At 39.4% G+C, this 26,529-nt stretch overlaps 1 protein-coding gene across 1 annotated transcript in view; it reads right to left on the minus strand.

The window, feature by feature from the left end:
• Positions 1–496: 496 nt before the first annotated feature.
• The window catches only part of PRKCA (protein kinase C alpha), a gene marked incomplete at its 3' end in the record, with an annotated part of 161,330 nt that continues 135,297 nt past the window's right edge, over positions 497–26,529 (minus strand). Inside the window, exons 10-17 of the mRNA XM_009283505.1 lie at positions 20,777–20,800; positions 14,992–15,135; positions 14,073–14,246; positions 11,034–11,125; positions 9,330–9,392; positions 8,659–8,797; positions 2,075–2,155; positions 497–604 (exon numbers count right to left, since the gene is read on the minus strand). Coding sequence (XP_009281780.1) covers positions 497–604; positions 2,075–2,155; positions 8,659–8,797; positions 9,330–9,392; positions 11,034–11,125; positions 14,073–14,246; positions 14,992–15,135; positions 20,777–20,800 — 825 coding nt within the window. The remainder of the gene's footprint in view (positions 605–2,074; positions 2,156–8,658; positions 8,798–9,329; positions 9,393–11,033; positions 11,126–14,072; positions 14,247–14,991; positions 15,136–20,776; positions 20,801–26,529) is intronic.

Here is a 26,529-nt window from a genome sequence, read left to right on the forward strand (position 1 = left end):
CACAGTTTCCTTGCATTTACGCTGAAGATTTTCACATAAGCTCATCTTTACCTACATTTAAAAATGATTCTTATTAACTCTTTTGCTCTGCTGCTGTCACTAGGCATACCGTGCTGAGGACTCGCTGGAGTATCTGGTATCCATCCAAGCTGAGATATCTCCTCACCCTGCAAAACCGGGGTTGCGCTGCCAAGGGCTGAGAGGCAAGGTGCGTGGAGACGCTTCACACCATCGTCCTGTTTATAAATTCTGCTTTGGATTTGGCAGCTCCCGATTCTGACATTTGTTCTTACCATAAAAGCAGCAGGCACAGCGGGAAGAGCTGAATACTTATCAGTGACACCAAGCGATGAGCACTTCGTGACAATACAGCTTAGCACAGCCTGACGGAAGTTGCACTTAAAAATACTACAGTGCCGTATCAAAGCCAGCCAAATTTAGTTATTCACAAAGATTGCCAAAAAGGAACTTAATAATAAAGAAGCATCTATCTCACCCCCTTGCAGATGGAGACAGCTTCTTTGGACAGTGATTTTGGATAGGAAACATTATGTTCCATTATGGACTGGAAAAGTTCATCTTCATCTTCTCCATCAAATGGAGGCTGTTAAAAATAAATCACAGGTAAGTTACTTATTGTTTTTTTTTTTGGATTATAAATCACAGGTAAGTTACTTATTGGTTTGGTTTTTGTTTTTTTTTAATTCTTCACTTTTTATGAAATGGCATGAGAATACTATGGCCACACTGGGTCAGGTCAAAGGTGCATCCAGCCCAGTAACCTGCCTCCAGTCAATCACAGATGCCCAAAGAGACGACTATACAGCAGTGGTCCTTGCCCAGGAATACAAACCAAACTTCTAGCCATCTGCAGCTTGGGATCTTCTGACCCAGCAGTTTAGTGTTCATCAGTCTCAGGTAGAAATTGAGGAGGAAAGTTCATACCAGCATGGCAGCCAGGTTAATGAAATGTGTGCAGGATTATCTTCGCGATCATCTTTAATCAGCTTTTAAAGCTACTGTGCACCAGGCAGCCAAAATACTTTAAAGGGTGAAGTTTGGAGACTGTAACTCTCAATTATGTTGCGCTAAGGTATATCCATTCCTCACTTAATTCCAGTTAAACTCCAGTTTGTTTTGTAAGACATGGCTGCAGACTCTGCTTCTGTGAAGGGGAGACTGTATTACAAGAAAGGGCTGCATTTTATTTTTCAATGTAGGTGATGAGGAAAGTGCCCGTGGGTGAGTCCCCAGGATACGGGCACTGTGGAAGGCTCAGCTAATGGTAAATCTCATTTTCTCAAAAGCATTCAGATGCCTAATATTTGCAGTGCAGACTGTAAATGTTAACAACTGCAATTGCTACACTTTAAAAACTTTTAAAATGTCGACTGGAATTTAGTAGAGAAACTATTAAAGGTGTTTGTTAAAAATGTGTTTTAAGCTTAGGAAATGCATACCTTTAGCTAACGCTCACTGAAAGCCAATTGCACAAATCTTTTCCAACTCAAGACTAATAGAATTCCTTAAAGTTGGTAGTTATCTGCCATTTACTGCAGTACAGCGTTGCTTTTCTACTTGAGTGACTCAGAGAGCAGCATCTCATTAACTGTGCAGAATAAGGGGTCTGTAGCTGAGCATATTTCAAGTGGCGAGACCCATACTTTACCCCTAGGTCATACAATACAAAAACTGTATTCTTGTGACATAACTGCAACGCAGAGCATATACACGCTCTTATTATGTCTCCCTGTGGTTTCAAACTACTAAATGATATTTCTTCCATTTGACATGCATTTCCCTGCTGAAGGGTCTCCCATTCAATTTTGAAGATAGCTATTACAGCACAAAGAAGCCATATTCAAAGACAGTGCTTGATTATGTGGGTGCAATATAAAGAGCTTAAAGTCTAAATACATTCTCACTGGAATAAGTCAAGAGTACAAGGAGATAATATCAGTATGAAAGGCCCCAAGCTTGTCCCCTAAGGATCTAATCCATTAGGGAGCCTTGAAACAGAGCAGCTTGGAGAGGCAGGAGGAGGTCACAGCGAGCACAGGAGGGTAACTCTTACCTGGCCAGCTAACATCTCATAGAGCAGCACTCCGTACGCCCACCAATCCACAGACTTCCCATAGGGCTGGTAAGCAATAATCTGTATAATCACAAAAAAACCAAAGAAAAAACCTCTGTGTTAACTAACACCCAGTCTTGTGACATATTAGATAAATAGCAACATGCAGAGGTGGAACATATTTCCTTGAAAAAGCCCAGAAAGACAACACTGAAATCCTCACTCTGGCTTATCTTTGGTTTCACTGGGAGCTGGACTGTTTTGCAAATGTTAGTCTGAACCTGCCCGCGTCTTTTGGTACTCCGATATCTTGGGAAATGCGGCTCTTAGGAGACCTTGGGATGCGCATTTGAAGGCAAAGAAGGAAGTACAACAGCACGATGTAGGAGACAAGGCAAAAATGTCATCCATCCATTTGTGTCAAAGCTTGAAATCATGAGTCTCCATTAACTTACAGATTATCAATAATTAAGCCTTTCTTTTCTTTTCAATATTTATATTTTTGTTCCGCTGTAAAAGGAATAAAAATTTAAGAAAAGAGCAAAACCCTGAAAAGCTCAGTTACATTTTCCCAAGTTGCACGATTAATATACTCTTAGTACGAAGCTAGATACCAGCTACGCAAAAAAGAAAGGGGTTTCTGCTGTTCAGCCTAATGGAAACGTCAAGTATTTTGCATCCTCTGGGTTCACATCTGACTCACACAGAAGCACAAATTGAGTTCTGACACAACGAAAGGCTGCAAGTGCCAAGAGCACGCAGGTCCCCTCGTGCGTCACTTTCTTTAGTCGAGGCCTCTTCAGAGATCAGTGTTAATTCATTTAAGAGATGCATTTGGGCATGCTATAGAGGAGTTTTGAGGTGCAGATGTTCTCTCAGATCTCCTTCTAAATAACTGTGAAGGGATATTGTGAATCGTGAGGGGATGCAGGACGTCCCAGCCACTGTCCATCCGCATCGGGGAAGGCAGTATCAGAGCCTCCAGCCCCAATGCCACCGCTCCACTAGAATAAGCAGAGAACCGTGGCAGTCATTACTCCAGATGGGCTGGTATTTATTTTCCTGTTTGCATGTGTTTTTATTCTTTGTGAAACAAATTGCTAAGACGAGTACACATCACGTGTTCTAGATGTTTTAGTTGTCTGAAAGACAAGTTGAACTGGCAAGCTTTGTAGTTTCTCAGGAAAATAGTGAGTCACCAGTTCAATAAAGCAGGACTGCCTGGCTACTAAATAAAATTAGAGTCTCTAGGTGAATATACGTTCTTCGCTGGGATAACAGCAGCACATGAATTAAAAATTACTGCAATGTTTCTAAGCAAAGGATTTCAAAATCAATCACACTTTGAAACATATTACAGAACCAGAGGTAGTAACAAGATTCTCACCTAGAAGGCCCTATATAAAGGCAATCTTTAGCAGTAATATTGCCTTTAAAATATATATTTGGGACATTCATTTCATATTATAGTGGTTGACACACTTGGTTACTCTCCCTGTAATTTCTATCACCGGTAAGTTCCCAGTGGTCCGCTGGAATCAATGTTGCTTCTTGAAAGACCAAACACTTTCAAATTTTTATCCAGAAAAAATACTGGCCTTTACACACAGAAAACGATAAAATGTTTCATCCTCAACCCTTCTCCGACAATCTCTCCTTGCTTTATGGAAAAGAGTATTTTATCCAAAAAAAGGGGTATTTTTCAGAAGGTCATTAATTTATAAGGGCAGAACATTTTGTACAATAAGTACGCTTCATGTAAGTGGTTTTGGTAGGAACAGTTTATTTCAATTAGCAAATGAGAAAAAGATGGATCCATAGCAGTTAGAAAGAAAATGCTGCTACACCGCCATGGTTCTCAACCTGGCAGCCAGGTCTGTCCAGGAGGCCGCAGTCTGCTTCTCCTCCTATTGTAAGAGAGTTTGATGGGACTATTGAGGAGAGGAAATCTTTTAAATACGGTATGCAATGTCATAAAATGAAAGATGTAACAAAGCATGGACTCAATGATGCTGTTTGTTTATCCAGCAAGAGGTGAGTCACGAATGGGTTGTTCTCTAAATAGCATTCTCATCAGCAAGCATAATCTGCCCCAATTAAATGTGCCTTTGTGAGAGAATACCACAGAATCATCAAGAGAGGCAGAATTAGCATGAAAAAAGCTCCCACATTTAACCTAACATATGGTCAGAGTCACTAAAATTTTTGTCCTATGTCATTGGCTAAAATATTTATTTGATGCCACATGTCAACATCAGCAGAAGCATCTGACGAACAGATCAGTGCCCCCTCCGAGCTGGCACACACCTCCCTTGCTCGAACCGGTCGCATGATGAAAGTAGTGGGATTTAAGAAATAAATACGGACATCGAGTTCCACTGGGACTGGAAGGGTCCCACTGCAGAAAAGCCCCACTGCAAATACAATGAAAACACTTTTTTCATTGAACCTACCGCAACGTAGGAAAAGGTGGTACTGTCGATGTCTGCTGCTGTACACCGGAAGTTTTATTCCTTTAATCCTAATTAAATACACCCAATTTGAATCACCAGCTTAATCCGGGTAAGGATATGATACAAGTGAAACACAGAAAAGCAATCTGCCACGTTCATTCACCAATCTGCGCGTCATGCACGGAAACCGGCGGTTATACTCATAATATTGGGAGCTATTCAAAGCATTAATTGGAAAATGTAAACGAGAGGAAAGAACGCTCACTTCAAGGAAGGAATTACATGTGGGAGGAAGCAGATGAGTTTTTAATATACAGTCAAACATGCATTGGTACAAAGTCAGCAAGTTCTAAATGTCGTATTTTCAGTAGTTCCCTCCTCCTCATCCAGAAATCATGATGTATTACCCACCAGCTGCTGCACTCAAAGCCCTCACTGGCTGCCTTGCAGCAGCTGCCAAAATAATCCTATCTGCATGTACAAATTTTGGTATCTTTTAGAATAAGTAGGGGTATATTAACATGACCTCCTGTCTCACCGCAGTGTGCAGAGCAGACCCACAGAGCGGTGAGGGAGTTCACGTGCCTAGAAACGAAGACCTGTACCCTCCTCCAGCTAGTATCTCTGCTTTCTACTGGCCAGGGAGGAGTGGAAAGTTGATAGGACCCAACCCTTCCCTTCCCCTCCTTCTCCATCATTAATTTAAATGATTGCCTTTTTCATCTCCTTTTGCATTTCAAATGTCCCATTTTCCCTACCTATTACTGTATTTTAAGAGCTCTGCCTTTTCAGGTGCTGCGGACTTGAAAGCTCAGGAGGAATTTCTCTCATCAAGCCAAATTGGCAGAGGAATGTTGATTGCTTTTTTTCTTTTTTTACCTTTTTGCCTCCAAGGAAGGCACAGGTAAGAGCAGAACACAGAGATTAATACCAGCAATTTGTAGGAATGTTTAGATCATTGCAGCTTGCAGCTGGTAGCCAGCTGGGATGAAAAGATTATGTCCCAGAGGCAAGAGAGAAAGTCTTTTATGAACATATCTTATGTCTACTGGAAAAGTTAAAACTTGGTTATTAAAAGAAATTAATATTACCAGCACAAGAAACAGTCAAATGTACACTTTCCAAACCTTTCCAATACCTATTAGCTTCCCATAATCCAAGGTTAGGACTTAACGTTTTGAGGCTATTAGATGGAGAAGAAGGGAAACAGAGTTTCTAATTTAAATTCTTCTGAAATTCAAAATCAGTGCTCAGCTGCTGCAGGGATGCTGATGGTGGGGTTCAGTACTGCGCCACAGGCAGCTGGCAGAATCTCTTCCCGCTAATCCTTTGACATCCATCTCCTTCTGTCTCTCTTGGCTGGTCAAGGAAATATAAAGCATTAATTGATTTCACAGCTACTTTACCACTCTGACCATAAATATTTAAGTTCAGCACATCAATAAATATTCTTTACTAGATAACCACTTTCTGCCTGACAGGAGTGGTCAAACCTGGGATTCTACCAGTTTAACCTCTGCACATTTCTCAGATTGCATAGGATAAGCAAATGAATATTAATTCCAGTGCATTATACACCTAAGTAATAACAGATGTTAATTTCCCAATCATTAAAAAAGGAAAGCATTATTTTACAGTACACCCAAGTGTGCCAAGTCCACTTTGCTGAATGCAGCACCATATTCCCCTGCTTTTCTGTCCGGAGATTGCACATGTGAAGCCAGCTGAGATGTCCCTGTATGGTCCTTCCAGCCGTGCTATCTCCGAACTATGTCTGCGGGTAGTTCATGTAGAGGCAGCGTGGGCTCCTTCAGACCGTACTATAGTCACAACTTTATTCCCCAAATACTGATGAAAAGAGCTAATTCTCTACGTTTGAGTGCAACACACTCACAGGACTACTCTACTCTAGATACCTTCAACAGTTTAGTTAGATTTAGCTCATTTATCTCCACTCAACAGGGAATGGTACCGTGCAAATGCATCCTCATTATAATCTATTATGAATTTATAAATTTTACCCCATGGAAACATGCTGAAATGCTCCTGCAAGCAAAACATGAACCTTACTTTGAAGTTCACCACAGACCTAGTTAGCAATTTGTCAGTCACAACAATGTCTTCAGAAACAAAAGAAAATCAGCCAACTAAATAAAAAATAAAATCTGTTTGTAAGATAATAGAAAGGCCAATTTCCTCCCAGTTACTGAATGTTTTGGTAAAAGGTTTATTTCTTTATATGAAATTTCCAAATAAAGTAAAATAAATCATTCCAACACTGACCCATATTGAGCATTTTGGCACTGACAACGTGTTCTTTGGTATTAACTGGCACAAGACTATTGCCACAGAAAGGACACTTTTTAATTTGTAATATTGGCTTCATTTATGTTTTGACAGGAGAAAATGAAATACTGCTCTGGTTGTTCCGATATCCTGCTGCAAGCAGCAGCAATTTGTGAAAAAACGAGGTTTTATAGTACACAATATTTCACTCTGAAAAGCATGAATTAGCAACTGGAAAAAAAACAAGCTATTTTTCATTCCAATTTCAGAGATGACAAAATTCACCTTAGACACTAATTTACTCGTCCATGTACAAATCTCCCATCTTCCAACAAACATTTAATTACAGCCAGAAATGTTCCAGCCAGAGCTGCCTCTTGCCCAGCACTCAGTGAAAAACTGAGTATCTTGGACCAGGCTACAGCCTCTTGCGTTGCATTTGCAGCCAAACAAATCAAGACTCTTGAAAGCTCAGTATGCACAAATACCAGATTTTAATATTCATGTATTTGAATCATTTCCAAATCACCACATGTGCTTGTTTTTAATGTTTTATACCTAAACTAGTGAAATACAAATCATATCCAGACTAAAAATCTTAACTCTAAGCTCGTATTTCTCACAGTGCTTTAAAGTAGAACCGTGTTTCTCATGATCAAGTTTTCGTTTTAGACACACTGCAGTTAGGTTCGTGTTTGAACGTGATTTTTAGTGGCTTGAATGCAACCCAGGTATCGCCAAGTCACAGAAAACTCAAGGCAAATTCTGGATTTATTATGTCAACTCCATTCAAGCCCTGATCTTACAGCTTTGTTGAGGCTTTCGATGACTGGAGCTTTCCTGAGATCAAGAGCAGTAACTCATGACACCCATGTACCATTTGTAAGACATGGCCTGGAAAAGACTACAGTAGTTTTGCAGGGAGGTCAGCGAAAAGTTTCAAGGCCTCATGAGTCCCACCCCAAAAATCCATGAGTGGTTTGTGATTTCCTGAAAATGCCAAACAATCCTTTAAATATATGTATTTTGGCACCTGTGTGAACCCATGGAGAAATACATTATAGAAACTGTTTGCTCCCAGTAAAATGTTTGCTGACCTCATCAACAACCTCAGCAACCCCCATGAAGTCTCTACGACTTCACAAATTGAAGCACAAAGTTTAGTATAATAACGTTTCCAGGCTACAAATTTAAAATCACAAGGTGGTGATCCTGCTTTTTTAGTCTTTTGCTAGTATGAACAAAATCTGAAGCACTGATCTCACAAAAAGTTAGGTTTTTAATCAACTTTTTATTTTTTAAAATAGTGAAGTCTTGTTGATAATGGAGAAGAGGAGGCTGAGGGGAGACCTCATCGCTCTCTACAACTCCCTGAAAGGAGGTTGTAGCGAGGTGGGGGTCGGTCTCTTCTCCCAAGTGACAAGCGATAGGACGAGAGGAAACGGCCTCAAGTTGTGCCAGGGGAGGTTTAGATTGGACGTGAGGAAAAATGTCTTTACTGAAAGAGTGGTGAAACATTGGAACAGGCTGCCCAGGGAAGTGGTGGAGTCCCCATCCCTGGAGGTATTTAAAAGACGTGTAGATGAGGTGCTTAGGGACATGGTTTAGTGGGCATGGGGGTGTTGGGTTGACGGTTGGACTCGATGATCTTAGAGGTCTTTTCCAACCTCAATGATTCTATGTTGTATTAATTCACAAAGTTATTCAATATACCTGCAGAAGTATAAATGGTACCGTCCACAGAGTATCCAGAGTTACAGCTATCAAAACTTGGTGGTGTGAGATGTGTGTATGGACAATTTTCATTTGAGAGACTAAAAGGTTCTTGAAATGGTAAATATTTACCTCTGGTGCAATGTAGTCTGGAGTGCCACAGAAGGTCCGGGTTGTTACTCCATCTAACATATGTTCTTTGCACATTCCAAAATCAGCAATTTTAATGTGTCCTTCTGAATCCAACATCACATTATCTAATTTCAGATCTCTATGAAGAATCACAGTAATTTAATGTTAATGTTTAGGATCAACGAGGGCCAACTTATCTACTTCTAGGTGACGAATACGTGTAGCTATTTGGGGGGTGGAGGGGACAGGGCTGCACATGCACGGCAGTCTACAGTCCAGACGGAGCCGGGCACCTCGCTGCAGAGACATAAGAATGACCATAAGCCCTGAAAATGGACAATTAACCGAGAGGTAGATGTATATGACCATAAGCACACTCACACTGAGACTTCTGAACGTGCAGAACTATTGAACATCACACAGGACTGCACGAGATCATGTTTTACATTTTCAAGAGTTTTCAGCTGAGTTGGGCAGAGCACAGACGTCGGAAAAGCTCAAGTAAAGCAATGGCTTTGGTGTACAGTGCACCAGCACCAACACAACAGAAAGAACACTACACTGATTGCTTTTTATAAAATGTTTTAAAAAGGCACTGAAATGTTAAAGAAACTGATCCTTTCGGGGTTTTAAAAATAGTTCAGAAATTACTTACGTCAGGTTATACTCACCTATAAATAATCCCTCTGTTATGCAGAAAGAATAACCCAACTGAGATCTCAGCTGCATAGAACCTGTATGAAAAAAAACCCAACAGATTTCTTATCGCCTCGTGATTTCCTTCTGACAAAATATTTTGGAAATGCATCATGGTAAAGAATGATAGTATAATAGCATATAAAGTATGTAATATATAGTGTGTATCTATATATTAAAGTATATAAATATATCTTACAGGCAGATGACATAAAAGACACCATACTACAATTTAACTTTAACAAACACATTTCGAGTATTTGATGATAAAATAATGCAGAATTTAAGAAAAAAAAATTGAAAATATCTCCTTAGACCACAAAAAAAAAAGGTGCAGCTGGAGCACAGCATTTTACTGCACTGATCTGAATCTGCCTGCAAAGGTCACTATCTCTCATCACATATCAATGCTGAATTCAGGATGCAGCTCAATTTACACTGCAATTCATACGGCATGAAAGAATTTGCAGAAGTATTATTCCTTTAGACAGGCTGGGGGTGGGGTTATTTTATAAAAAAAAAAAAAAAAATAAAATGATTACTATATAAGATATAATTGCTGAATGTAGTTAAAGGATATATAATATTGATGGATGTTTGAAGCCGGTTGCTGTGGAACTGTGCAAATTATATGCAAGAGGATTATTTAAAGATTAGCTTAATTTTTAAGCTAGCATAAGGGAAAGGAAAGCTTAGCTCTGAAACACTTGATCAGAGGTGTTTGTGAACGTGTGTGCTGGAATATGCTCCACAGGCATAAACTGTCATAAAGCACCATAGTTTGCAACGGGTGTTGGCAAGTTACGTTAGCTGGGAGTCAAGGATGATCTGACACCATCTAGCTTTTATTTAGCAAGTTGTTGAAATTTTGTTTTATATCTCAAATACTTATATTTAGAAGGCCTCTCATTTAAACAAGCCCTGATTATTTAAATTGGAATGAGACATTATTTTAGCTGAATTCTTAAAACAGTTGGTCACACGATTTTAAAATTTCATTGGTAAATGATTTATGAAACACTAATAAATGATGATGAGATGTTATAAGCATGGACTAAAAGGTACTGATGGATCTATTCACATTCGAATATGCTAGAGATCATTATCAGTTGCTCACTGATATGCCAGATGTACAATTACCTAAAAGGGATCATGTATATAAACAACTTCTAATCGCTTATTAACTCCTCACAAATAAAACTTCTATAAAAAAGTAGGACCATAGAAATTCTTACAAGCCATACATTGAATTTATCTTGTATAAACTACAATTTATATTGCAACGCTGAGTTTGTTTGTATTGCCTTTCCCTATAACATTAATTCAGACTGAAATGTTCTACTCACTTTTTTTTATAGTCGCTTTTAAAAACACCACCAGAATACCAAGTACCATCTTTAATTTCCTCTTGCCTTGTTTAAATTCTTGTCGCTTTTAAAGTAGGCATTGCATGCCTTTGTTCGTGCTGTATTTTTGAATAAAAAGGCATAGCCACCTTTGGTCTATGTGTGCAAACAACATTTTTAACATAACCTTCAGCTTTTGGGCCTTAAAAAACACAATCAAAAAAGGCCAGCCTAGACTTCATACTGAACCTGGGAAGAAGAAGAAACCTAATCCTCTTACAGTGTAAAATTAAGATGATGACATGATTTAAATATGTAAACATGAACACTCACACTGCTTGTGGCTCCTTAAATTTTCCTACTTGCTGAATGTGATACATGAGATCACCACCATTCACATACTCCATAACAAAATACAGACGGTCCTAGGATAAAGTATTAAAGACGCACATAAATACATTAGGGAAAATATTAGATATGCATTGATCAGCAAAAAAGTCACTAATATGTTATTATAAAGCTTTTAAGATTATTAGGACTGGTTGTACATTCTGGAAAAATTGACAGATCAGGAAATGGAAGTGGAATGTTTTGTAAAACCTGCAAGAGTAAATGACTGATGAGATCTGTCTAGATTTGCCAATTTTAGTGACGCACTATATTATTTGTCTACAATGGTTCCCATAATTATCCACATATAGTTCTGTCTGAAAAATCTGTCTCTCTAAAAATAAATGTAAAAAAAAAAAAATTAAAGATGGTTGAAAATTCTTACTTTGAGGCCATTTCTAATCCTTCCTAATAAGTTTTCCTTTGGAAGATGGGAGGTATTAAAAAACAGATTTTTTTTGATTATTAAAGAGGCAAGAAGAAAAGTAATGGTAGGGTTTACAAAAGTATCTGGAACCCTTACAAGCGACACTAAATCAATTTCTCGTAGGCACATATTTCACCTAGAGGAAGATGGCAATAAGGTATTTTGGAGGGAGATTTTTCTTGCACAGTGAGGACTATTAAAGGCCACATCCAGGTATCTCAAATCAAACATGACCATAACATATTTGAGTGCACTTGAGTCGTATTTTCCCACCCACCTTCAGACAATAAGACTTAAAACAGTAGGTCTGTCCCCCAGTTTTCAGAGGACTAAAACTGAGCTCTTCCAAGTGACCTCAGTAAGGATACATTGTTTACACTCTACAAATATCTTTGATTTAGGGTGGATGATTTTGACCACCTAACATTAAAAATTCTGGTGGAGAACATTACGGCAAGCTTACTATCTGCAGTTATAACATGACAACATTACAGCAAGCTTACTATCTGCAGTTATAACATGACCCAGACAGCACGTAAGATGCATTAATAATCTTCCTCCCAGTTATGGGAAACATATTTTTGGCTTCCTCTGATTTTCCGTTAGATATTTTGGACAGAATCATTATCCTCAAGTATTTGTAGAAAAGTTTTGATCCAACAGTCTGATGGGAAAGAGACTCATTACTAAGATGCTCTAGTTCAATCTCTTTCCTTCGGCATTGATTGAAAGTCTCCAATCGTCCCGTAACTAAGATTTCAGAACATTAACATACATTTAAAAGCTATGATTTCCTAAGCTGGGTCCAACAGACAAGCCACGGGCAAAATGTTTAATTGGCCAGATGGGATTAACAAAATTTAGGGTTTTGTATGAATTGTCTTATTGTAAAATCCATGGCAATAGAAGCCTGCATCTAAAAGCACTAACCCCAAATTATCAATTTTTCCTGTGGTCACACAGTTTATGCCTTTTCTTCTCCTTTATATGCTTTTTCTCATTTTTGTAGCTAATATTAATCCTCCAGAATATTTCATAGCATCAAGTGCAAACTACTCAACACTTTGGAAAACATGAAGTAAATTAGGCAAAGGTGTTAATGATTTATCTGGGCCTTTAATGTAGCTCCACTGCTCTTGTACATGATAAAACAGAAAAATTACACTGTAAATAATAAACACCCCAACCTTTTTCCTCCATCCCCCTTAGCCAGAGAACACTAGACATTTGTACTTTTAAGATTTTACATTTAAAATGTGGCTGCTCAGAAAAAAGATAAAAATAATCAAAGTGGTTTTTCATTTACTGATGGCACTAAGTTTTTTGGTTACTAATGAAGTTATATAAAGATAAAGAATTAGAGGGAGATAGAAGTCTATGTCTCACTAGGACCTCTCTTATCTTGTTATAACAATCTTCATATTATAAGTAGAGGCAGGAAAAATATTTTAGAAAGCAAGAATTACCAAGTACAATAGTTCCCAGACTCACATTTTATTGTGATTAATTATGTCTGCAAATCTGTTGCATTCAGGCCATTTTCTGCTCAGAGATTTGTAGACATGAAACAGAGTTTGAAAATGCCTCTAACAACACAGACAATTATGCTATGAAATGGTGACGGGATGACGCGGCTTGTTTGTGGAATATTACAATGTTATTACTTCCAACTAACTGCCCGTTGTTTGTTCGTTTGCTTTTAGATTAAAAACCATCAACAACGTCAGAGGTAAAAGACATGGAATAGTCAAGTGGAAAAACAACAACGTATGTCCTTTCATCACCCCATGAAGATACAACCCACCCCTGGGGCCACTGTCATAAGATGGCTACAAGGTGAGACAAGAGCTGCCTTGATTTCTTGTGACTAAAGACCTCTGCCCAGCTTGGAGCATTTGGAGCCAGTTCACTAGTGTCAGAGCGTACCCATGCCCACTCCGAAAACCAAAAGCACACTGAGCGCCAACTGTCTACCACGCGGCTTTCCACGTCATCCAACAGAACGGTATGGTGCCGCTGGATTGTCAGATCCACCCTGCAGTCTGTCCCTGGGAAATGTTTTGCAATGTACTGGGGAAATGTCCACTTCACATATTTATAAGGAAGGAAGAAAAAAAAACCCCAATGCTTTCCTCTGTGCCAGGGGTGCCAGAAAACTAAATTAAATCCATCAACATTGATTCATGACTAATCACCTCACGATATAACAACAGCCATTAAGACTTTTCAAGTACTATCCTCAGATCCTTAAAAGTATTTAGGAACCTTTGGGAATCTGGGCTTAAGGCTCTGACTTAGCAAAGCACACATTACTAAATTTATGAATTGTCAGACTGGTCTGCTTGAATTACTGTATGAAGAAAAATCTTTAAACCTAGGTTTTATATTTAAAATACAAGGGGTAATTACATGCAGTATCTCTTTCTTCACCATTTTCTATGCGCAGAAGCTATGATATATAAGTCGGATGATAATAAATGTTATTGAACTGATAAAATCCATGATCGTATAGTATGGAAAACATCAGGGTGGCAAGAAAGACAGAGTTCACGTACAACTGTTTGGAAACAAGAGTGAAGCTGTGTCAGGAAGGGTGGTTTATCTTGCAATGCCAGGACTCGTTTTTCAACCATTGTACATTCGACGTCATCATCCTGAATCACCACATCTTTTTTCAGTATTTTGATTGCATAGAGCTCCTCTGTCCCCTTCCTGTCTGCCAGCATCACCTGCACAAAGAGAAACAACAGGGTAAATCTTCCTACCTGCCAAGGAGGGAAGGTGACTCATACGCCTGAAGATTTGTGCAGATGGCAATCCAGCTTTTCCTTTTATTGGTATAGACTAACTGGATCAAAACTCCAAAAATATCATCATTACTCACCCACTGCAATGAGCTGTACCAGTCATTTCAGACAAAGCCTGTGCCAAAACCCTCTGGTTAATCGCAGGCACATTGCCAACGGGCTGATAAAATGTTAAGTCCCAGGGGACTTCTTCAGTAAAGGGCACTTTATCATGTAAGCGGTTGTTCAAACAGACAGAAAAATAGCAGTCCTTTCTTTCGACTAACAGATTTCAAATATATATACACTATTCCTGTTTTTTCCGCAATATTCAGCCTTACCGATGTTGGTGACTTCCAGAACTGGCAGAGTGACCTAGATAGTAAAGCTAGAAAAGTAGACTTAATTTCCTTGAAACTGCCAAGAAGTGAAGATCTAAAAGTCAGCAACTGCTTCTTACACCCTGCCCAGCAGCCTGAGGTATTTTTATTTTTTCAAGAAAACTGCCAATCATGACTGAATGATTCCGCTAGTCCTTAGGGAATCACCCTACTGCATGTTAAGAAATCCTCCCTCAAAAATGCACATCCTTTTGCCTCTGGATTTTGCTTCTTAGAGACTTACTCATACATTCTTCCTCAAGAAAAAAAAAAAGAATGCGAGTGGAATAGGTATCAAGAATTCCTACCTTCCCAAAGCTCCCCTTTCCAAGAACCATGAGAAAGTTGAAATCTGTCAGCTTCACCCTGTCCAGATTGTTGGATGGCACACTTGAGTTCTTGTCTTCTGTTGGAGTAATGACTTTGTTACCAGCTGGCCCAAGTTTGGCTTTCTGAAGAACATACACACACATACACACACAAAAACAGGGAAGTAAGAAGAGTAGCCCATTTTCTTGGCAGAATGGATCACTGGGTGAAGGTTAGAATTGGAGATGACCATATCTGAGGTGGCATTCCCAGGAGAAAGGCTGCATAACAAAATTTGCACAGACACAACTTCGAAGACTCATTCCAACGATACTTTTGACATTATTGAGTGAATTAAAGTGGAAAACTGTGTTCATGTATAACCAGATAAAAGCAGATATACTTATCTGGTTAGAAGAGCAAAACCAAAGCAAAAAAACAAAGCCAAAGAAAAAAAATCACTTATTTTCATGCCAAAAGCAGGCTTATCTGGTAGTTTTGTTTTGAAATACAAAAAATGCTTTTCAAAAATATCATGCTGTATCTACATAGGGTATTTTAGGATATAAACAGTCTCTTCGATACATTATCTTTTAAAATGTAATTCTTAAAGTCACTGCATAGCAAGAGTTAGGAAATCTTTGACATGCATTAAGAAAAATAACCTACATGAAAAAAAACCCACAACACATGAGAATTAATGCAGATGAAGATGGCCACTTTCAAACTAGCAATACAATCAACTTTGATTTTCAATCAAGTGTTGATCTGGAAAAGGGAGGAAGGGAAATATTATATACAAAGGCTCTGCCTTGGCAAGACAGTCTGGTTTGCAGAAGGTTGCAACAGTCTCAGTATTTCATATGAGACACCATGTAATTGCTCAAGTAAGTTGCATTTCAAATCTCAAAGTTAATAGAAGAGAAAAAAGTAAGACTCACCAAAAGATAATGCAGGCTACAGCATAATATCCCTCTCTTTCTCAAAATAATCCCATATACCAGCAGAAGCAAAGCCAAGAAGGTTTAATAATACTTTGGGATGTAAGTGCTTTCCCTCCATCTATCTAGTGTGTTGATCTGGTAAATAACCTCCAACACGGTTAATTTACTTTGTGCCATTGACAGATGCTTGACATTTAAGGATAACTACTTTTCTCACTGCACCGCAAAAGGACAGTATTTGCATGTTATCACTGTTTTACAGATAAAGAAAATTAGAGAAATTAAAGTTTATTCAAAGTCACACAACAAATCACCTTAAAAGCCTGGCCTGGCATATACCCTTGGCAGCCTCACTGGAAACTGGAAGATACAAACTCTCCCCTCCCCAGACAAATTTAAAACCAGAAGATTCAAGCGACTCAATTCATAGACTCCAGCCCTGTACTACTGCAGGCAGTAATGTCAAGTAATCCTCTGATAAAATAGCCACACGTCACTTGAAAAGCATATTCAGATTGGATGACTCTTCCTGAAACTTTATAAATGCAGAAAATCTTAAACCGTGCCACAGGGATATGGATTTTGGCAGTTTTGATCTCTTTTTTTTTTTTTTAATTGTAATATAGCTCAAAACATGGAATTTCTTCCACCACTATTATTACTTGCTTGCATGAAAGCAGCACTTGGAGATGCTAATCAGGATCATGTGCTGTGCAAACGTTTAGGAAGAGCCAGTCCTGGGCATCAGCCTAAGGCCCTGATTCTGCAAGGGATAGCGCCTCGGCAGATCCGGCTGCTGGGACAAAGCCAGTGTCTGCAATGGAGCTGTCAGGACAAAGCTCCTTTCAAGGCCACAATACAAGACTGAGCCACAAACAGAACAAGTGAAAAAAGAAAAATCCTAATATCCTTTATTTGTAAAGATGAAGACATGGTTTAAAGGATCAGCTTTCCTGGCCATGTCTGTGATGCTCTCACATATGGGATCTCAGATAAAAGATCGTGCTCTTGTGATACAAGAAGCAATTTCAATATCCGCCTTTTCACCAAGTAAGGGAGATCCAAATCAGGCACTGAATGAAAAAACCACTAGTTTTGTTTCTTATATTTCAAACCCACTGGGTAGGTTGTCGGCAGCCTGTTTGAAAAATGTATCATCTGAAACAACAAATCAAATTTTGTTCCAAGGCAGTTTACTTCTTCGGGTACAAACCTGCCGCTCAGGCAGGGACTGCTTTCTGCAGTGCTGCAATCCCAGGCTCGGGGGGTGAACAGCACTTTTTCCAAAAGAAAGAGAGTGGCAGATTCATCAGCAGGCTCCCGTGCCCTCTGCCGGCTCCCAGAGCTGAAAGCACCGCGCTTCCTCGGATCAAACCCCTGCGAGAGGAAATTGTCAGGATCTGAAGGCGGCATCTTAAAATAGTATTAGAGAACCCAACCAAGGCCTCTCTGCACCCTCGCAAGAAAACGCTTACATTCAATGAGCTACAGACATGCTCCTCTACTTCCATTTATTATCTTTTTAAAATTAGATGTCGCTCTCAATTTGGTAATTTCTTTTTTCATATGGTAGATTTTTAAGGAGAACACCAGGTGCCTCCTGTTCGCTCAGGTGGGTTCCTTGTGCCATCTGCTCCAGGTGGATGGCTAAGGTGGGCAGGAGCTTATCGGACTGTACCTCAGCTGTGAGCGATCCGTGCTGACGGGAAGGTGACAATCCTGGTTGTCTCATCACTAGTGCTGAGCTATCTCCGTGCATTAGCCCGGACACTGGTACGGGTAAGAGAGCAAAACCGTTGCAAACCGTATGTAAGAAAACACAGGAAAATGGCATCCACGAAATGCTCGAGAACGACCAGGCTGACTCAATGCAAGCACACGGACCCAAGTGGAATGGCCTAATGACCTTACTGAATTATCATAACCTTATCAAAGGTCCCTATTTCCCTTCAGCTGGGCACTGACCATTTGTTCACGAGCATGACGAAAAAAGTTTTTCACATTTAGCCTGTGAACTCCTTTTACTGCTTTCTGGCTTAAGGTCCTAGTGAAAATATAGTGGAAAATTCAAAGCTGGCAAACATGTACTGGGAGGAAAAAAAAAAAAAGGAAACAATAATAATCCAAACCAAAACATTTCACAGATGATCCATTAAGAGCTTCCCAAAGTACTACTGCAACATTTCAATCATGACTTTGCCTCAGGCATATAATTTTGTTGTCGTCTTAGTACTATTTAAAAAAATTTCCAGAGCTACTAGAACAAAATTAGGCTATGGGCATGGAAATAAAATTAGATAAACATGGTCAAGCCATTACAGATGCTACCTGTGCCACCAAGTTTTTGATGGGACAGTAAGACATCTTTATGAAATAAACCCTGAAAGATCTAGTACTTATTACCTGTCTTGGAGAGTTAGCTGCTGTGTATATTCCATGTTATTCCATTCATGCTGAAGTACAAACCTAAACCAAAACGTCTCTTATAAGCTTCACGGAAGTTTCTACACTCAGCAGAAATGTCACAACTCATCGCTAATAATTGATGTTGATGGATTTAAGGAAAGTCTCTAACCTTGCCCTTTTATTACAGAACTTAACCCAGAATATGGGGCGAGACGGAAGTACTTCAGAAACTCGGCTAATGATTTCTGGTTATGACTAAAGAATTAGGAAAATGTCTTCAAATATCAAAATTGCTTTATGTTAAACTACAGAAAATCTACAAAGTGAGTGAATGTCGTGCCTTATTGCAAGCAATGGGTGAAGATACAGGGAAACAATCATTTGCTTACAAGATTTAGTAAAGATTTGGAGAAAACACATCCGAAATGTGCTGGGCTAGTGTGCACGTGGAGGAGACCTCATCCACCCATATGCTGTGGCCATTTCCGCAGGGTGCCTGGCATCTGAGTGGGCCTTCACCTCACCCTCTGGTTGAATATTTAGTTGGCTGTGCCCACTGGAGTTAATGACGTTATATACAATGCCATGACTTGCAAACTCTCTTCACACACAGCAATGTTAATTTCTTGTTATGACCCATATGGGAAATAACTTGCTGAACAGACATTTTGCTAGAAAAACACTTTTCCTCAGCTTTTTGAATACCTCAACATGTGGGACATTGTTTTTTCACATAAAGAACAATTTATATATTTCAGGTACTTGAGATAGGGAACTACAAACTAAAACGACAGTTAAAACACAGTCAAGGAGGGGACCACAATAAAAATAAAAATACTAGAGAAAACATTACATTACTGATGCACTTTAACTTGCACAAACCATTGTTTGTGCAAATGGTGCACACACCATTACTTTCATGGTCACCTCTGTATCCAGGATCGCCCATGATGAATAGCTTTACTGCTTATTAGAAGGGAAGAGAACTTGTTTGAGGCTTATGCTCTGTTAAGGCCAACTTAAGCACTAAAAATAGGACAGATATTGGATAGAAGTGACTTCCAGAGCTCTTGGGAATGCTGTTTCAACAACGGGACTGACCACAGAGGAATAAAGAGACCCAGGACTCTCTTGGATAGCTAAACTGTGTGTAAGGAAAGCAATTTGTGATGTAGAGCATTACACACACAAAACTGAAGAGCAGGGCATTGGACTTGAGACACACACACACAGATCAAGGCACCCAGATGTGATACCACAGACAGATGTCTTCTTCCCTAAAGCCGACACTGTTAAATGGTGTTCAGATCTTTCTGGATCTTGCACAGACCCATCATTTTTCTCTTCAAGCTCTGGCCTTATAAATAGCCCAAGAAATGTATTTTCTCAGGTGTTTAAACAAACTCAGTTTCTTGCAGAGGAGCAGGTTTTCTTACAGTTGGATATGGCTAGAAAAAAGGAACAATATGGAAAACACCTGGACAAGACAGAGGGGTAGATCTGAAAGGAGGAAAAGCTAACCAGAATCACAGCCTACTGGTTGCTGTCTTATAGGAAAGCATATTTCATAAAAAGCAGTTCTAATAGATTTACTTAAAATGTTCCGTATTATTTTGGGACCTACTCATCCTTACAGCATTACATATATCACATTTCAAACCATTTTACTGATTTTATACATTAGGTGTTTGGTTTTTTTTTTTACACTAGCAGGAGTGCCTTAGCTTGCTTAAAATTGTCCACAAACTCTCTTACAATGAAGAACTACTTTTATTCAGATTAGTCTAATGTAGAGTCCAATGACTGGTAATACTTATAAATCTTCTTTTACCAGTTGTAGAGGCAGAGCACAAAAATGGGTATTCCAACTTCTGTATCCACAGCCAGTGTATGTCAGTGAATTCTCATAAGGTCAAGAACAGGAAACGTTTTAACGTGCTCTCACCAAGCTCCACCATGAGTTTTACATCTGATATGCCTTGAGTATTGCAGAGAGAAAACGTCATGCAACCAACATACTCTTCCAGATTCCCAGAGCAAAAACAGTTTTGCAACTATAGAAGGGACATAAATTCAAATGATTCGTAAGAGTTTACGGAAAAAGAGCAACAATATTTTGCCTCTTCCTACCATGACTACAGCTGAAAATAGCAGAATCCTATTTGAATCCACCTTTATTCTTTATGGACGTTAAAACTTGCTGAAGTTGAAGACGGCATTCCAGGCACTGGATTCATTTTCAATTTACATTCAGACTGCTTGGCTTAATATCTTTGATAAAAACACAATCTTGTTACAACGAAGCCAGCTTGCAGCAAACAAACCAGGAAAACAGTATGTTAAAGATAAATTAGTCTGCACTGGTAGCAGAAGAGTTAATCTTAAAAGAAAACAAGACATGCACATCATCTTACTTGCTCTGGTTTGGACGCACCTTATCTCGGCCAGTTCTTTTACCCTGAAACCACAGGTGAGACATACTTTATATATTCAGCCCAAATGCACTTCTTCATGGAGTGTTACAGAAGTTGCAGTGTGTTATACTGGAGAGTCTCCTGGAATTTGGTATGTGCTTTCTGGAAAAGGTGTCTCAGGTTTTGCAGTAAAAGCACTTTCAATTTATTTTTAATCTAAGGGTAACAATTGTTCTTTTAATTAGATATGGGGGAAAAAAAAAAAGTCTTCTCCAAAACCTAATGAGAAGTGTGATGCAAAGAAGAAAAAGAAGTGATTTAGGGAATAGCAATCCATCATTGCACTCAATTTTCAACCACAGTAAATGTTCTCATTGAGTCTTTTCAAAACTTTCTGATCTTTTTACTGTGAAGTCAATCTAATAGGACAAAACAATAAATCTGAACATTGGCATTTCTGCTTTCTAGTTATTAACTATAGTTCAGAAACTTTAGAATTACAGAGCAAAAAGGCTGAATCGGTCATTTTTCCCATTAGCCAATAAACAAACAAAATTTGTGAAGAATTTTTAAAAAAATATCTACACAATTTACATTCCTACCCTCAGTCTCTTCAGGGCAATGAGCTACGTATCATTACGTCGGTGCTTTAACACCTTGTATTGCTCACCTTCGTTAATTCTCTTCTGCTGCTGTTTGCAGCATTCAGCTCAGTAAGATTGGGGGTGTTCCCATATGGGAAATGAACACCGGGTTCCAAAACTGCCCAAACTTGCTGCCCCACCCTGCCACCCTCCAAGCACAGCTTCAGAAGGGAGAAACCCACATCATTTCCCATGAAAAAATATTCAAGCCAACAAACGGCCTTGCGACGTGCAGCTCACTAGAGGATGTATTCCTCGGTTGTCAAGGCAACTCGCTCTTAGCAAGTTCACAGATGCCCAGCGGGGAGATCTACTGGTAACAAATTTTCAAGAGGAGAAAGTGATAAATGAAAAAATATGTAACAGCAACGCTGAATTCCCATCACATGTGCGGAGGTACATACACATACAGCACACGTAACTTCTGTTTGGAAACAGCACGCGTATCACCACATTTCATCTGTTACTTATTGGCTCCACTGACACCTACCGGGAAGAGGAATTGAGAGCTTCGTTCCCGGCAGCGGAGCCTCCTCCAGACTCACAGCTCTGCTTCACATTACACACCAGCATCCTCTCTCCTCCTCTATAGCAGATTCCACCTACCACCGACTGCTTTGCCCATGCAGTAACATTCAGCCGTAAATAGCAAATGAAGGATGTGACAACAGAGAGCAGCACTGGCTTCAGTCTCCATTGCAAAAAAATCACAATTTTGACAGCATGAGGGTCAGCAGTCTAAGGACTGACCGAGCAGGCTTGCTGCAGGCTTTATCTTGGGTCTCAAGACTTACTTGAGATCCGTGGAGCAGCAATGTCTGCTTGCCAGGATGCAATCCCTCTGCGAAACTCTAACAAAATCTCTGCTTCTCACATCGCCACAACTTTTCACCAGTTCTTTCCTGGACCCCAACATGCTCTACAAACGTCACGAGGTGACGGAACAAGCCATCTCATGCTAGCCTCCCTTGCTCCCAGTGTTTCTGTTCCTAATTCTGAAGTTAACCCAAAGCCATAGCAGAGCTGTAGGTAACACTCTGCAGCACTTAAAGAAATGGCAAAATAGGTGGTGAGAAGTGAGGGAGGGAACAGTCTTAATAATAACGTTCCAGTTTCACTATTAGAGCCCGGGAGGCTTTGGCTGCAAGTGTGAAATTAATGGTCAGTTATGTCTGTCGCTACCTGGACTCTACACAAGAAGCATCAGAGCAGCTCAGATCTCAGACAAACCGCAGAAGGTGTCACTGACAGAGCTGGCAAAACTCATACTAAGGAGGTAAAAAGGAGAAACCGAAATAATTTATCCGAGTCTCAAGGAAGGACAAAAAGCCCTACTCAGGTTTCCAGTCATGAAAGCTCCGTGGGCATTTTGATCAACAGGTTGAGCCATTAGCAAGCCTTTAATAAAGTAAATAAATCCAATAAATTTCAAGTCAAAATCTGGAGGGAAAAAACCTCCCAGCCACTGAAATGTTCTCCATCATTGTGGCAGCTTGTTTCTTACATTATTGCATTTCCAATTCCCTGTAATTATAGATGCTATGAAGGACTATCAATTTCCTAGTTTATACAACTTAATTATCAGGATGCTGAGAATTTGAAATGAGAAGAGTCCATTCCTAAGCCCCAGCAAGACCTAATCCTTCACCAGACTGAGTTTTAAGCTTAATATCATAACCTAATGCAAGCTTGTAATTCATTAGCGGAGAGTTTTGTAGTCATGGAAACAACACAGAAAAGAGAAAGTTAGAGCCTAAGCTCCTGATGATTTAGCAGCCCAGCAGCTCTGACCGGAGAGGGGACGGCACGAGCGTTACATCTTGGTCCAGCCTGAGCTCATGTCTTTGCTGTCACAAGTCAACAGAGGGAAGGAACTTCCTTGACCGTTTTACCCGCCTCTACAAAAGATGTGCTGAGCAATCTGGGGAGATGCTTTTGCATTGAATTTCCTGTGAAACAGAGCAAAAGACACAGTCTCTGGCTCTTGCGCTTCTTTCCTTGGCTTAACAAATGCTTATGAAGAAGGCGGCAACACACGGCTTTTTCCCATCTTACTGTGCGTTCTCCCTGTTCCTTCCAAGAACAAATAACTAATGCACTAAACTACGAAATGTATTGCACTAACGAATGCATACGCACATATTTACGCCTACAGAAAGGAGCACGCTTGGATTAGGCTGCAGCAGACTGAAGATGCCTACGCGAGGCACTGCAATACAGCAAGACACACCCGTACCAGGGAGATGCACCGCACCACGGACACGGTCAAGGATTCACGAGGTTTACACAGCTCGTTTTTCAGCCACGTATTCCTCGGTGAAATTGCATTCTAGCAAAACTTCTTTGCAGCAAGGAGAACACTGAAAATACGCAAATAAGCAGAAAGCTGCACTCTCATATTTATTTTCATGGTGGCGATGTCACTGTGGTGAACTACGACGTAATTAGTAAAAAATGCAAGATATAAAAATGAAGTAAAATGCATTTTTACTTCAATAGCTAAAATAGTTATTGAAAAAATAGCTAGAAAAAAATTCTTTATCATTCCCAGTGCTAGTAAAAAGGCACGAAGGCAAACAGGATGTTTCATAAAAATATAAATGGGGAGCGTGATAAAACTCTACCTGGGAGTTAAATATGGACTATTTTATGTCTTCAGTTTACTTTTCCCCTCATTTCCTCTCCTCCTCCCCTTAAACTTGTGTCATATTTACCCTTTTGGTTAGTAATAGTAAATTTATTTAAAGGATCTGCCTCAAAAAAAAATTGTGCCATATGTGAAAAGGATTAAAAATGCCTTTTTGCAGAAAGCATGTCCAAGAACACAGGAAACCCACTCCTGAAGCCCACCCACCTGCTGTACTGCTCTGCTCAGCACGTAGGAACGATGATATCAGAGTGTACATGAATTAATCTGCGTTACAAATAACAGAAGAGAAAGCAGCGTGTCCCACAGAGAATTCTGGATGATTAGTAAAACTGAGTTATTTTGTCTAATCCTAGCACGAGCTGTGCGTTTGGAACCCGTGCCTCTTCTAATGCCTTGCGGGTTCACAAAATTCCTGAGATACTTTTACTTAGTGACTCAGAGATTTCCGCGGAGGTCCGTTTCTCTCACCTAGCATATAAAGTCGAGCACGACGGAGGCAGGTAATTACAGAAGTCATGAGGCACCCGAAGGCAGAGATGAACTGAGCAATATAAAGGTGAGCAGAGGCAGTACTCGCTTTTACAGCTGCAAATTATTAAATATTTTGATTAGAGGAAAAATCACCATCAGTGCCAGTTAAAAGTCTTGAATAAAGGGCTGTAGGGAAAACGTTATACTGAATTTTATCAAAATAGCAGTTTAATTTAATGGGTTTGTATCTTTCTAAATATATACATACAAACAATTTGCATTATTTCATTTCCTTCAGGACTTTTGCTAGAGACAGCTTTTTGCTTTGGGACCTATTCTGTGTTCTTTACTGACCCCTCGTGGTTTCTAACTCCGAGGAGAAATTATTTTCTCAAGCTCAACATTACGTTAAACGGATGTTTACTTAGGACAAAGGCAGTAAGAGAATCCTAAAGGACAATACAACAGTTCAATATACCATACAGCATCTCAACAGAGCTGCTTATTTTGGGGGGTTTACAATCACATTCCCTACTCAATTTTTTTTCTTCTTTTATTTTACTTTTTTTGTGTTGCTGTATAGAAGTTAAAACTGTATGAACTACTTGAATACAAGGTTTCTAAAAAATTCCCAAATTTGTCAGGCACAAGATTAAGGTAACCATATCCCCTAGAAAATGTAGACAACGAAGTCAAGTGACTATGAAAGATAGTCATTTGAAAAGGGATACATCTATCCTAAGAATAGGAGTTTCAGGGAATATCGCCCTGGACAACGGATGTCTGGCTGCGAGCAGTGAAATCTAGAGAGGGAAGAGTTTCCAGTTACCCATTTGGCACTGTCAAGATGTTTAATCTGTTTAATAATCCTGTGGCCACCTGAGCCTACTTTGTTTTCTGCCTTTATTGCCAAACGCACTATCCCCTGCAACAGAGCAGTGTCTAACTAGATGAAATGTAATTATACAGGCTGCCTAGGAATAACATCCAAGAATTCTTGCAGAAATATCTTGTGATAGTGGTAATAAAAACCCCAAACAACAAATATGATGATAGAAGAGCAAATCCCTAAGTGCCAAAAAAAGAATTGCTTTTATATATGCTCCTTCATTTTTTAATTATGCAAATTACTGCTCATTTTCAATAATTAAAAAAACCTAGAGTGTAGAATTTGCTTTTAAGCATAAAAATCATTACAATATGGACAAAAAAAATAAAATTCTGTTCTAAAATAATCTTTAAAGACTTCAGTTCTACCTGATCTTAGCGCAAATCCCTGGGATCAAACGCAACAGCCATGAAAAGCTGCAGACTAGCACCGATTTTAAAACCTTGGGATTCTGTATCCAAGTCTTAACATGCTATGGAATTATTTAACGCGCACATGCACACACACAGAGATGAAGGTGTTTTCTGCACAATGTTGTGAAAATAATCTATTTAAACATACACTTTGCTGGAGGAACAAAAGCAGCATAAATGTGTGATCCTTCCCAGTAACTGATAATTTCATAAGCAAGTATTTATGCTGTTTGACCTTGCTCACAACGTTCTCAGATTTGCTGTGATATTATAAAATAATTTTTGTACATTTTACTAGTTTCTAGCTCAGAAGTGTTACATTATCCTCAGGAACACAGCCTTCCTTCTTCATCTGCTCCCGCCGTTTCCTTTCAATTCCAATCTTGTAAACTTGGGAACATAACCTCCCCAGCAGTCCCACATAAACGGAATACTTACAAAATTATTTCCAAAGACATGCTAACGTCAGTGGCGACTAGCTTGCAGAATGCAGCATGCAGTGACACTTCTGAGCTTAGGTTAGTGACGCTACGTCACTGCCAGCAGCAAGCAGAACAGGGATTTGTAATAATTCAGGGAGAAAAGACAGACAATAAACAAGGAAGCTTTTTTTTGCATGAAAAAATGGAATTCATAGAATCATAAAATAGAATCATAGAATCATTGAGGTTGGAAAAGACCTCTAAGATCATCGAGTCCAACCGTC

The sequence above is a fragment of the Aptenodytes forsteri genome, unplaced genomic scaffold (assembly GCF_000699145.1).
Source record: "Aptenodytes forsteri isolate BGI_AS27 unplaced genomic scaffold, ASM69914v1 Scaffold86, whole genome shotgun sequence".
NCBI classification, from domain to species: domain Eukaryota; kingdom Metazoa; phylum Chordata; class Aves; order Sphenisciformes; family Spheniscidae; genus Aptenodytes; species Aptenodytes forsteri.